The 13223-nt window shown below is 41.8% G+C and overlaps 1 protein-coding gene across 2 annotated transcripts; it reads left to right on the top strand.

Moving 5' to 3' along the window:
* Nucleotides 1-2368: 2368 nt before the first annotated feature.
* On the top strand, nt 2369-10790 carry LOC123062942 (ubinuclein-1). 2 transcript variants are annotated; one of them, XM_044486640.1, is made up of 14 exons: nt 2369-3084; nt 3432-3518; nt 3590-3682; nt 4264-4340; nt 5408-5646; nt 5806-5972; nt 6239-6332; nt 6420-6532; nt 7007-7093; nt 7847-7969; nt 8086-8220; nt 9069-9116; nt 9760-9861; nt 10225-10790. In XM_044486640.1, the coding sequence occupies exons 1-14, from the start codon at nt 2767-2769 to the stop codon at nt 10576-10578; spliced, it is 2037 nt and encodes a 678-aa protein (XP_044342575.1). In that variant the 5' UTR covers nt 2369-2766; the 3' UTR covers nt 10579-10790. The 2 variants fall into 2 exon arrangements, with proteins under 2 accessions (XP_044342575.1, XP_044342574.1); XM_044486639.1 differs by having other exon boundaries at nt 5408-5972.
* Nucleotides 10791-13223: the final 2433 nt, after the last annotated feature.

Genomic DNA, 13223 nt, shown 5'->3' with positions numbered 1-13223 from the left:
ACACCAAATCTCACCACATACAATAAATTATAAACTCACTGTCCCAAGAAGACGGCAAGAATCTATGCCGAAGCTATGTCAACTATGTCTAGACAGACAAACTCGAAGAAGAAGTACCGTCATCCGTCCGAGCGACGAACCTGCGAGGCTCAAAAACCCTAACCGAAACTACTAAATGGAGTGGAGGCACCGTGATTCCTCTCCCGGCTACCGACCGCCAGAGCAGCAGGCAGAGGGGAGCCGAATCCACGGAATCGTCGGTGAAATCAGGAGGGGAGAGTTTGCCCTAGTCGTCTAGTGTTAGGGGATGAAAACAAGTTGTAGGTGTTTCCCCATGTCTCTTTCTCTGTACAAGGGTTAAAAGTGGTTAGGAATTTTTTTGGCTGAAACTATTTCCAAATCGAAATTTTGTAGAATGCACAGTAAGAGATTTTTAACATCCAACACAAAGCGGTTTGAATCCGAGTATGATAGACAATATAGGTTATGGCATTACTATAATTCGTTTTTCCTAGCCGGATAACCCGGCCTTTTAAATATGAATATCCACTTACAAGTGAATTTCAAGTATTAATATGTGAGTGCTTTCTTTGCTTATGAGATGAGACATGTGCTTGCGGTTATTCATTTATCTTTTTTTAGTGCCTTCTGTTGCTTTATGTGTGTTTAAAGTGTGTAAGTATTAATAGTTGCTCGTTGTTTGTGTATAACTTTAGTTTAAAGCATGTGTGGCTTTAGTCAATGTTGAGTTTTGTCCACTCGTTTGGGTATAGCTATGCTTGACATTACAGAAGATTGTGATAGTCCCATTTGTCTAATCTTTTTTTATTGCTTGTTGGACTCCGAGCTAAGTGTGTGGTTTATTTTTTTCCCAAAAGAAGGTTATGCAGTTATGCCCAATGTGAGTGTGTGTGATACATTCAGAAGTTCCAGTAAATAAAATTGGATCATCAAAACACTAAACCATCCAATTGACCCCCACGTCTGTCTTGCAAAAACGCAGTCACAAATAATCCTGTTAAAGTAATAGGAATTAGGCCTAAGATGATTCCAAACAGAAAAAAATTGAATCGATATTTCCAAGTAGAAAAACTTCAATCATTACTATCTATCCCTAAACATTCCTCTAAATTAGCCACAATCTCAATGACCAAGACAAAATATAGAATGTCTTAGAATGGTAGCTCAAAGTATGTTGCTCCCATTCGGAATTTCATAATTGAGTTTGGAGTTGAGGACTGGAATTGTGATTTCAGTTAAAGGTCGTTGGTCATGATTTTATTAATTATAATTACATTTCATGAAGAATTGTGGCCTCAACCCCAACTCTATTTTGTCGATTCAACTCGAGTAGATCAAATCGGTTACTCCTAGTATCCTTGGGCTAAAACACAAACCGGTTTAGGTGGATTATATCCATCCATTTGGCTATTTGTTTTCAATGAGTAATTCCTAACTCTAAGATGAACGACACATCACCGCATATTTGATAGTTAAAGCAACAAGACTTTCCAACAACTCCCGTTTCCATATGGAGACAACAATGAAAGGGCCGATGGAAATGTTGATACATGGTATACCATAATGGCATTAAAGCATCGGGTTCATAGTAATAGTACCAAGATGATGAGGTAACTTGCTGGTGTATGAGGTGGGTAAGGATATAGTGGGTGGATGAGGCTTCGTCATGTTATTCATGACCATGAATTGAGTCAGTCAGAAAAGGGTGGGGCTCCCTGTTCCTGGTTCTCCCATGGTTGAATTCCCCGAAATCACAAGAATCCTTATAACGAGATTCCAACTGAACACCTTTTGTCCGGAGAACACAATACGATGAAAGTTGTAAGCAATGTTCGAAGGGGGGGGGGTTGTCTATCGTTGGCTCTATGGTAGAATGCATCGGGAAGGGCACTATGACCTGGCTTGACATATTTGGTCATCTCTATCCAGTCTCACACACCCCTCACTACTTTCCTCATGTCCCGTTGGACCTAGCAAAGAAACACGGAAAAGAGAGTAAAAATAAGGGATTATGTAAAACTATTGTGATGTTGTGTCACAACTGGGTTTAAAAATCATTGAGGTGTGCTAGACCTCGTCTAGACCGTTTTGAAGCATTTCGTTTGCAGGTTTCTTGTACGTTAAATTTATCCTTTTTCGAGGGGTGGAAGGTCAAATCTACCCTTTTTTTTGTTGAGAGCAAGGTCATATCTATCCTTGACCACGAAAAAGGTTCCTTTTTTTTGAGAAGACGAAAAAGGTTCCTTAAACAAGGCTAGTATGGGCTAGAAATATTGGCCCAAAACCATGGGCCGGTTCAACTTTAAATATACAGCAAAGACAAGTGTGGACCGTGGGGGGATACCGTAAGTCAGAACCTAAAGCAGGTCAAGGAAGGAAAAATAGGTCCAAAGCCCACGCGCGGCACCCTCCTCCAAAACCACGAGCTAAACGGCGGCGAGGGCACGAGCCAACGGCGACGAGAAAGCTACACAACCCGGCGGTTATCCCACGCCCCACCCCGCCGTCCCGCATTCGCTCCCATCCCCGCGCCACCCGCCGCCTTCTCCCCGACCGAATCAGAGGGCCTCCTCGGCTTCTCGCCTCCTTTAATCCTCTCCCCACGCGAAACCGTGGGCGCTCTCGTCTCCCTCTGCTCCTCGCTCCTCCGCCCCGTGGCACCCGGCCCTCCAAAACCCTAGCCGTCGCCGCCTCTCGATCTAATGCTGTGACCTCCCGACACCGTCCCCGCCTCCTCGCGTCGCGATGGAAGGCCCCGTCCCTGCCCCCTCCTCCTCCTCCGCCGCACCCGCCGTCGCTAGGGTTCCGGCCGCCGCGCCCTCCGCTGCCGCGGCCCCGCAGCCTCTCGCCGCGCAGCAGGCGCCTGCCGCCGCGGTTGCGGGAGCAGCGGCGGGGTGCCGCAGGCAGGTGTTCTCCGTGGAGCTCCGGGCCGGGGAGACCACCATCGTGTCGTGGAAGAAGCTGCTGAAGGAGGCCGGGCACGCGGCGGCCCCACCGTTGCAGCCGCTGGCAGTGGTGCCCGCGGAGCCTGCAGTTGCCGCACAACCGGGCCCGCCTGCTGCGGTAAGCAGTGCTCCTGCTTTGGGTGTTGTCTGTCTGTCGTTTGATTTGGGTGTGATAGTTTGCTGCTCAGGTTTGCTCTGCAATTAGATGCATAATTGCATCTATGTTCTCGTTTTCCCTGACCAAGTAGTTGTAAGGGCGTTGCACTAGAAGCAAACTGTGCCATATTTCAGTAGTTCAGTGTCATTTCCTACTGTCTTTGTAGTTCATGTAGTTGGTTATGCCAACCTTATCATTCCCACATACATTGCTCTTCGCCAAGCATTTTGGTTTCACATAGTGTATGCTGAACATTTGAGGAGTGCTCTGTGTGTTTAACATCTAGTTTATTATACTATTCAAATCAGGCACTCCCTGCAGAAAATGACCCAGAGGATCCAGCGCAGCCAAATCGGTTTAATGCCGTTATCGAGAAAATCGAGCGCCTTTACATGGTAACGAATGATGACATTATTTGACTCCATATTGCCCATGCACCGAGTTCTGACTCTATTCAAATTGCCAGGGTAAACATAGCAGCGATGAAGAAGATCTTGATGATGTACCGGACGACGATCAATATGACACTGATGATTCTTTTATTGATGATGCTGAATTGGTCGGTTTCTCAATTCTACTTAGCCCTCTTTTATTGATGATTCTTCGCTGATCTCATTGATGTGCACTGCACTAATAAACTTCTACTTGCTGTGTATATTGTGGTGTAATCATGCAGAGATGATATAACATTGCTAATATAACAAACTCTTTGCTTACTGACGATGTCGATCCGATTCTCATCTTCACCGTCATTGTGCACTCCGTTTTTGCTATCTGTTGTATCTGCCTGAACTCTTAGTTTAGTGCTAGGATGAAAGCAAAATATTTTTTATTAATTTGATTTGACAACGTCATGGCCCTTTCTGCATTGCAGTAGTAGTTCATTCTTTGTTTAGTGTATACATATAATGCAACTTGTATGTCTTGAAACGATTGCACTGAATATTCGCAGCATATTAGATAATTCTTTGTCTAATTACTTACACCGACTCAGTTTACCTCATGGTAGGCAGGCTTATAGAACTTATCCTAGTACGTTGACATGTTGAAACATTTTTTCTTCATTGCTAATTCATTATATGCATCGAGAAAGAATTGTCACTGATTGTTGTCAGCTTTTCATGTTTCTTATGCTTGCAGGATGAATATTTTGAAGTTGATAATTTGACGACTAAGCACACTGGTTTTTTTGTTAACAAAGGGACATTGGAACAGATGTAAGGTTCCTCAATATTTTTTTTTGTTATTATTTAATAGAAAATTCATGCCGTCACTTCTTCTGTGAGCTAGCAGAGTACATCCATGCCATCATAATTGATGTCTGTTCTTTTTAGTATGATATCTTGCTGGATTGCGGAGTGTTGGCCGACTAAAAGGCGACATGTTCAACAGTTAGGTGTGGCGGAGATGCGTATGTTGAGATGGATGTGTGGCCACACGAGGAAGGATCGAGTCCGGAATGATGATATACGAGATAGAGTTGGGGTAGCACCAATTGAGGAGAAGCTTGTCCAACATCGTTTGAGATGGTTTGGGCATATTCAGCGCAGGCCTCCAGAAGCTCCAGTGCATAGCGGACGGCTAAAGCGTGCGGAGAATGTCAAGAGAGGGCGGGGTCGACCGATTTTGACATGGGAGGAGTCCGTTAAGAGAGACCTGAAGGATTGGAGTATCGACAAAGAGCTAGCTATGGGCAGGGGTGCGTGGAAGCTTGCTATCCATGTGCCAGAGCCATGAGTTGGTTGCGAGATCTTATGGGTTTCACCTCTAGCCTACCCCAACTTGTTTGGGACTAAAGGCTTTGTTGTTGTTGTTGTATCTTGCTGGATTGCATGGGGGCCACCTGTTTGATTGCAACAACCTTTCACCATTTAGTCTGTATACAATGTCTATTTACCCCACTGTTCGATTTATCACAAAATACTTTGGCTGCAATCGCTAGTGCCTTTTCTTTAGCTATTAACTATACAATCTTGAGCTGTCTGAAATAAGGACACAGCATGTTACAACTGTGGCATCTAAGGACAAGCTTATAATAATTAAATGTACTGATCAAACTTGAAGCAAAGCATGATTGTGTTGGTTACAGCCCTAGCTGGAACAACACAAACAACGGATGAAAGAACGAGGTAATAATATGGGGGCAATTTTCATATGTAGCAGCATGGATGTTCTGAGCCAGTTTTATTGAATCAGCAGATTAGATTGGCAGCAACACAATTTTACTTATGCACATGCATTACATATATGTTAGCATGGATGTTACATCAACCATCTTTTGCAGTGAACCTGGTACATCAGCAAATGTCGCGCCAAAGAAAAGGAGAAGCAAAGACCAGTCAGTTGATCGTATTGAAAATAGTCAGGGTGCTACAGGTGATTATTTGAAGTCTGGGAAAGCAAGCGGTCTGAAAAAAGTAGCTACTGGCAATGGTGAATATTACCATGAAGGCAGCAGAGGAGTGAAGACTAAACCCAGCACAACCGGAGTCCTAAAAAGGAGATCGACTGATTTTGCCACAGGTGTTGATTCTACAAAACGTACAAAGATATCTAGTAAGGATGTGTCATATTCCTCTTCAAAAGAGCTAAAAGACCTAGAAAAGTATAAAGCTCCGGCATTCCAGCCTACTGATTTTGGTAATAAGTCAACAACCAGTGAGACATATGACTACGCTTCAGTGTACAGGGATAAAGATCCTTCAACACAACTTGATTTTCAACAAAAACAGACTTACAATGGGGAAAATGAAGATCCGACCAGCAAAATATATCGCAAAGATATAGCTGGAACGAACGACTTCTCTAGCATGGATGTGTCTGGTGCTGCCTATCCTACACAAGCAATGGTAAGAATTATATCCCATTTACTGTTCTAGAGAACACATTTGCATAATAAAATACTCCCTCCGTTCACATTATAAGATGTTTTAACTTTTTCCTGATTCGGATGTATATAAACGCATTTTAGTGTGTTGGTTCACTCATTTCAGTTTGTATGTAGTCCATACTGAAATATCCAAAGCATCTTATATTTGTGAATGGAGGGAGTAAGTAATAACCATCAAACTGGGCTGGGATGGATGCTAAGTCACATTTTGTTTTGATTTTTCAGCACCTGACCACTGGCAGGGAGAGTGCAGGTACCAAACCTAAAGGCACTAGGCTTGAGCGAGCCATTCGGGATCTCCAAAAGATTGCTGCTAATTGTGAGTATTATATCAGCCCCCTTGAATATCTCTGTAGACTGTAGTTGCGCCGGAAGTAACTGTAGGTACTTGAAATTTTCCTTGCAGACAAATCGCCAGCTATTGATATTAGTGAGGCTGACCCAAATGTTCAGGCATCAGCTCAAAGACGCTTGCCTCCAGAAGTAAAGCAAAAGCTTGCCAAGGTTGCAAGGCTATCGGTATGTAGCAGCACCACCAGTTTTTCTTGTGATTCAAATGCATCTGAAATGCTGAAGTATGAATGTTCGTATTCCATGTGATTTCTTATTTATGTACATTCTTGACTAGTGAAGTTCAGAAAAAAATGTTAACCTTATATCTTTTGAAAATTAATGTTTATAAACAGAATATATGTACAGACACATGTGTCGTACTGCTTTTCATTCTATGAACTTACATTTTACAGGGCGTCTTATACTAGTGGTAATTGTTTATATTTTTTGTGATACCATAGTTAATTATTTCAGTATGAATTAGTGTGGCAGTAGTTCATTTGTACTAATTGATCTTCCATTTTTTGCAAATAAAACTTACAACACTTGGTAAACTATGCAAACACCTTTTGATTTCTCACTTCAGTGAACTTTAAAGCTGTATTGCTTGAATTTGAATGGTATAGTATTGCTAGCTGTTTGTAATATTGTTGTTTGCAGACAAATCATGGAAAGGTACAAGAAAATGAGTTGATGGATCGGCTCATGGGCATAGTTGGACACCTTGTTGTGCGTAGGACACTGAAGGTGAGTTGTGGTCTTATATGGAAGTAAGTAGCCATGTCGTTGGCGCTTGGCTCCTGAATTTTTAGTAGATGTGTTGCTTTGTTCCGAAACATGGTCTTTTGTATATGCCAAATTGGAAAAAGGAAGAATGTTACTTGCTTTGTCATGATCTCCAGTAAGTAATGTAAACCATCATTTCTATAGAAATATAATATCCAAACAGATCACAGGATATTATGTTATGGAGGAGCTTTTCGGGGTCTAATATTTTATTGTTTTCAAATGATCTATAATGTAAATAGTTTTCTATGTGTTAGTCTTTACTCTTTAGTAGTCAAAGTTACAAGAATTTGACTTAACACGACTTAAAACATCATGTATATTAGAACATAGGTAGTATATGCCAATTACATTCGGTAGTATGTTTCAGTTTAGTACATTTCTCATCAAATTAGAGAAAGTATAATTAAGAAGTGAAAAAAGCCTTTTCAATACTTAGTTGCCGTTGTGAAAGTTTGTTAGAAATGAACAATAAATTGGCTACAGAATTGGAACACTACAACTACCACCACCATGAGTAACAAATCTACTGTCTGGATGCGCTGCAGTAAAAACAAAATGAGATGTTGCTAGTCTTATTGTCCGTTAGTCTGTAGTTTCTAAATCATGCTTATGTTGGTATTCTATGTGGTGAACTGATCCTGTAAGTGACTGTGGCACAGTCATCCTTTGTGCATCGCTTATTTCCATCTAACTCATGTTACTTATGAACAGAGAAACATGAAGGAATTGGTAAAATCAGGACTCTCTGCTAAACAAGAGAAGGCTGGTAGGCTGCAGCAAGTAAAAATGGAGATCAATGAAATGGTCAAAGCAAGTATGGCTGCCAAGGCCAAGGTAAAGATATATCTCATTATATAATAAGTACAAAACTTCCATTATCTTCCTGATGTTAATTTTCGTGTTTGTTACTTTTGATGTTAAATGCTCTTTTTACTTGTATGTGCTGCCAGGTCAATGAACAACAAGATGGCTCAGCTGATGATTTTCAGACTGTCACTGATGAAAGAAGAGATTTGAAAGGAAAGTCTGCAATGGATAGTGCACTGGAGGACAGAATATGTGATCTGTATGATCTGTATGTTGAGGTATAAATCTGTAATCTTATCAAATTTTGGTGTTTGGACAAATTGCACTGTTGATGATCAATTTTGTTTATTTACAAGGATGCAAGAGGGGGGTTAGTACCGAGGTTACCTGTTTAGAGCCTATGTAGTCAACTCTCAGTAGAAGGTTCCCTCGGAACAATTATTATTTATTTTAAGCTATTTCGGATCTTTCTGTATCTTAAAAAAAATCCGCAAAGTAACAGTAGGATGAAAAATGAAAGGAAGTGTAGTCATGCTCTATTAGGTTTTGCCCCCCCCCCCCCCTGATCCTATGGTGTCGCTGTCACGTGCCTCCCACTGAACATATATGCTCTTGGGCTCAGCCATGATTTACCACACATGAAAAGGCATAATTTCTCTTCTCTCCCATAAGGCATAATGTCTCCACTCTCCCATTTTCTCATTTACGTCCTCGCTCTGCTTTTAACTCTGCAGTAATGAAATCTCTCCCCCCATCTCCCTCTCTTATTGTAACCCTTGCTCTGCTCCATTGTAAGTTCGAAGTAGACACAAATATTGTCCTTACTAATTCAATATGGAAATAAATAAGAACTTTCGAACATACATAATACTGTCCAGCTATCCATCAGGGAATAATTGAGAAATTGATTTTTTTTGTCACAACTTCTTTTGGTTCTTATTTATTTCTTAGTACTCCCTCCGTCCGGAAATACTACATCCCTTTTTGTCCATTTTGATGACAAGTATTTCCGGACGGAGGGAGTACCATTTAATAGCAAAACATGTAAAAGTGGGTTCAGTGAGATTCTAGCTTCATTCCTCGTAGTTTAGTTAAGTTGACAAATGTCTCCCTGCGTGCTTGTCAGGGTATGGATGAAGACAAGGGTCCTCAAAGCAGGAAACTATATGTTGAGGTATTAGCCCTGAGCTCCTGAACCTTTAATTTTTTTTCTTCATTTTGTATGTACTATGTAGAGATTTTAATCCCGGCCCTCAGTTTTTCACCATCACTCAAAACTTGTTCAGAAAATTTTGTCACCCCTCTCTTGTATAAATATTGTTTCCTCTAAATAAAAAATGCTCTTAGGGCCTCCCCTCAGTTTCTTCAGTTGAGAAAATTGTCACTGCTCATCAGCATTTGTGAGTTTTCTTGTAGTGCTTTCATTTGGGAAGAGCAAGGCCAAATTGCTGTTATATTTAGTGTAGCAAATAACTTTTCAGCCAAAAGAAATAGTATAACTTAGGTAAATGTGTAGTGTCCATTCTGCTTGTTATTTCAGTTTGCATCATGAGGTGGTATCATTGGTCTTATATTCTTCCAAAATTTTCAAAGAATGCCTGCAAATGCTTTTACAATAGGCAGTTTTCAGCTGTATACTCTGTCAATATTTATGTGGATTGTGGTCTGTGATTTGCCAAGGGGTTTTCAATATAGGTTTTGAGTAACAGAGTGAGGCTCTGCTTTTCAAGGAGCTTTGTTATGGGTGCCCAATTTATCTTATGAGCATCTGCATTTATCTTTAGTATGCTTATATGATACTATTTTCTTGGGACCAGCTTGCAGAATTATGGCCACAAGGTTACATGGATAAATTTGGAATCAAAGATGCCATATCTAGATCAAAGGAGCGAAAGGGAACATTACACAACCAACAGAAGGTATCATTGTACATGTCCTTTTTCCGTATTTACTCTAAATATTCATGGTTAGAATTACTCCCTCCATCTCATAATATAAGAGAGCGTTTTTGACACTACACTAGTGTCAAAAACGCTCTTGTATTATGGGACGGAGGGAGTAAATCAGATGCAGCATAATGGTGAGCACATATGGGTTGAAACTTGAAAACATCCCATGATAGTGTGAAACCTGTTATCTTATGAATTGTCGTATTGCAATTATCAGTTGCTATTTTGCTGGAGAACTCATTTGCGTAATGTAGCTTGTATCTACTCTTCGAAGTAGAGTAAACTGCACAAGATGAAGCTTACTGGTTTTGCTGTTATTTTCAATTAAACCAGGTTCAGAATGAGGAGAAACTGAAGCGGAAAAGGCTGGCTGCGGCAGCGAAACTGCCAGATAGCTACCCTGTTGTAACACAAAGCACAGCGGCCGTGCAAGTCGCACATCCATCCATGTCCAACCCCGTTACAACATACCCTGTGACCGACTATGGACAGAACCAGGTCCCGAAAAGTCTTGAAAGGGTTCGCGAAACTAGCTCAAGTGCAATAGCTGACGAGAGCAGCAAAAATGCTGGTGACATGAAGAAGAAGAAAAGGAAGTCGGATCCTGATGTTGTCGATACACAAGCCAACATTGTTACCATGCCCACCGTGCTTGGTCTCCCTTTCTATGACCAACAACCAAGCTGATTATTTCGCTGTGACATCAGATTACTTTATTTCTGCTCGTAAACTTTTGGGGGGTGGTGTGAGAAAATACCCCTGTAGAGAGAGCATGCCATTTTGTAATCTCTCCCGGTTAACAGAGTTCGGTTCGACCCCTTTGTATCGGTCGTAACTTGTAAAGCATGAGTTTATCTGTTACCGTTAAGATGTAAATTCAGATTGGGAATGTGGTAGAATTGCCCTTGTGTATTTCGAAACCAGTCCGAGACAACCCCCAGGGAACAGCGCACAGATTTGATTTCCTGCCCCATAAGGCCTCTTTTGGTTCATAGAATAGGATTATCATAGGAATAGGAATCTTGTAGGAAATGAGATGACATGTATCTCAAATCCTATGAGTAGGAATAGGAAACAAGATGTCATTTGGTTGACATCAAAGAAATTTTTTCATTGAGTCTAGGCTCATTTTTATTTTCCTATGAAATGTGGAGGATAGGAACCAATCCTATGTAGGAATATGAATCCATTCCTATGAACCAAAGAGCTCTAAAGGAAAAAAATCCTATAAAAATTCTATCCTCTAGAATTCCTATGAAATTCCTCCAAACCAAAGGAGGCCTAAACATGGGCAAACTGGGGAGCAAAGAAGCACTGGTTTGCTCCAGGTTCCATGATATAGCAATCAAAAAACGAGGAGCCTGAATCAACATGAACCGAACTCTCTTGTAATGTTCGTTAGTCAGCATAGTAGCTTATTACTTCTGCCAAACTAAATACGGATTTTAGGGTCAAAATAGTGTATTGTAAAATCCCAACCTAATTTGAAATTCAATCCTTATATTTACACGAAAGCTTTTACATTTTGAAATATATATAAACAAGGGGAAAATGCATTTTGTACTATTTTAGTCTGCATCCATCTTGGACTGTATATGTTCATATCCATGTAACCATTGGCTGGACTTACAACAACTGCTGAACCAAGTTGTGTTCAAGTTATCTGATAATTAGATGTTGAAATGTATCCTGGAAATGTGAAGTTCATTGGTGAACAATGCAATAAGTGAAATATACTTAAATAAAAATTCTATCATTATCTATGGAAATGCCAAATAGCGGAGGAGATGTGTGGAGGGGCGAGGCTCGGCGGTGTGAGGGTTGAAATTTATCCTGGAAATGTGAAGTTCATTGGTGAACAATACAATAGGTGAAATATACTTAAATAAAAATTCTATCATTATCTATGGAAATGCCAAATAGCGGAGGAGATGCGTGGAGGGGCGAGGCTCGGCGGTGTGAGGGATGGCCCTCCCGGTCGCTCACTACTCGACACATAGGTGGCATCTAAGGGTGGATTAACAAGCTACCCGGCTCATTTAACTTAACAAGCAAAAGCCCTTGCTCGGCTCGCCTGTTTGAAGTTTGTTAAGCTTGTAAGCGTTGTTAACGTGCATTACACAAACATCTAATAGGCGTCCGAATTCTTGAATAATTTTTTGCCACAGTAATCAAATGCTAGATAATGGAAGGAACCATTCGGTGGCATGTTCAGCACATTCTTCACCAAGTCCATGCATCCAGGAGCTCGACGTTGCTGCAGGTGCTCGCTCGTTGAGCCTACACATAGAGGTTGGAGACGGGGAGAAAGGGGAATGGGAGATGGTCGGCGGTTGTCGACGACGAACCGTACACAGCTGGAGGCGAGCAACAGTGATGCTCTTAGGCGGTGGCGGTCGAAATCCTAGCCATTCTGTCGTCGATTATTGATAACTAGTAGAATACTCGTGTGTTGTCACAGGCCATAGATTTTTTTTTGGTTACACATATAAGCATAATATACATGTATAGAAGTGATAACCCATAGCAATCAAAAATCAATTGAAGTCCGCTTCACTTGCGATGTAAGTTCATAAAAATCTAACTGAACGATGTGTACATAGAGAGCAATGATCAGTTGTTTTTCTATTACAAACTAAGATTTACTTGCGTACAATAATGTGAGGAATATTGTCTTTAGCTTCATTTGCATGATACCATATGATTCGCATCCCGATATTCATAAGCAATAAATTGTAGGCTACCTATAGGTCACTTGGATGGTCTTCTCTCTAAAAATGACTTGCTAGGCTATGCGACACTTATGTCACCTCATAGCAACTGCTCATTTCTCCTTATCTTTAAGGAAAAAAGTTCACTCCTCTCGCTCACTCACCCCACAACCGCCTCCTGCTCTCCTCACACAGCCAGCCAGCCACTGGGCGCTGTCACATCTCATCTCCCCATCATAGCGTTGTCGCCGCCATCTCCGCTCCATGCCAAGGCGAAACTCACACTCTCCTCTCCCTACTGCCTCTCCTCCCCTCCATGGCGTCATCCACCCCCTCTTCTTCCCGCCTCCTTTTCTCCCCGACAACCTCTCATGTTGTCGCCTCGGCACCGAGCCCACGCATCCGCCGGTCTGCATCAAGGGCAACGAGATTTGACCGGGAGGTGCAGTAGGGATATTAGCTCTCCGTTAGTGTCGGCCACGTAGCCGACTCGTTTGTATGTGGGTTGGACGACCTAGGACATAGTTCTTAGGCGTGGCAAGGAGGGACGACACCCTCGTCGTCGAGCCCGGTCTTCTACCCCAGCTGAGCTGCGCAAGCATAGTCGCGATGTCACGCCGT

Source organism: Triticum aestivum, chromosome 3A (genome assembly GCF_018294505.1).
Source record: "Triticum aestivum cultivar Chinese Spring chromosome 3A, IWGSC CS RefSeq v2.1, whole genome shotgun sequence".
Taxonomy (NCBI): Eukaryota; Viridiplantae; Streptophyta; class Magnoliopsida; order Poales; family Poaceae; genus Triticum; species Triticum aestivum.
The sequence above is the reverse complement of the archived record's forward strand: the minus strand, read 5'-3'. Positions and strand labels throughout refer to the sequence as shown.

Bases quoted from the DNA above. Each gene is read 5' to 3' on its own strand.
- LOC123062942 (XM_044486639.1), top strand. From the start codon at position 2,767: ATGGAAGGCCCCGTCCCTGCCCCCTCCTCCTCCTCCGCCGCACCCGCC. The intron at 3,519-3,589 runs GTAACGAATGAT...TCAAATTGCCAG, and splicing joins AAATCGAGCGCCTTTACATG to GGTAAACATAGCAGCGATGA. The intron at 3,683-4,263 runs GTCGGTTTCTCA...TTATGCTTGCAG, and splicing joins TTATTGATGATGCTGAATTG to GATGAATATTTTGAAGTTGA.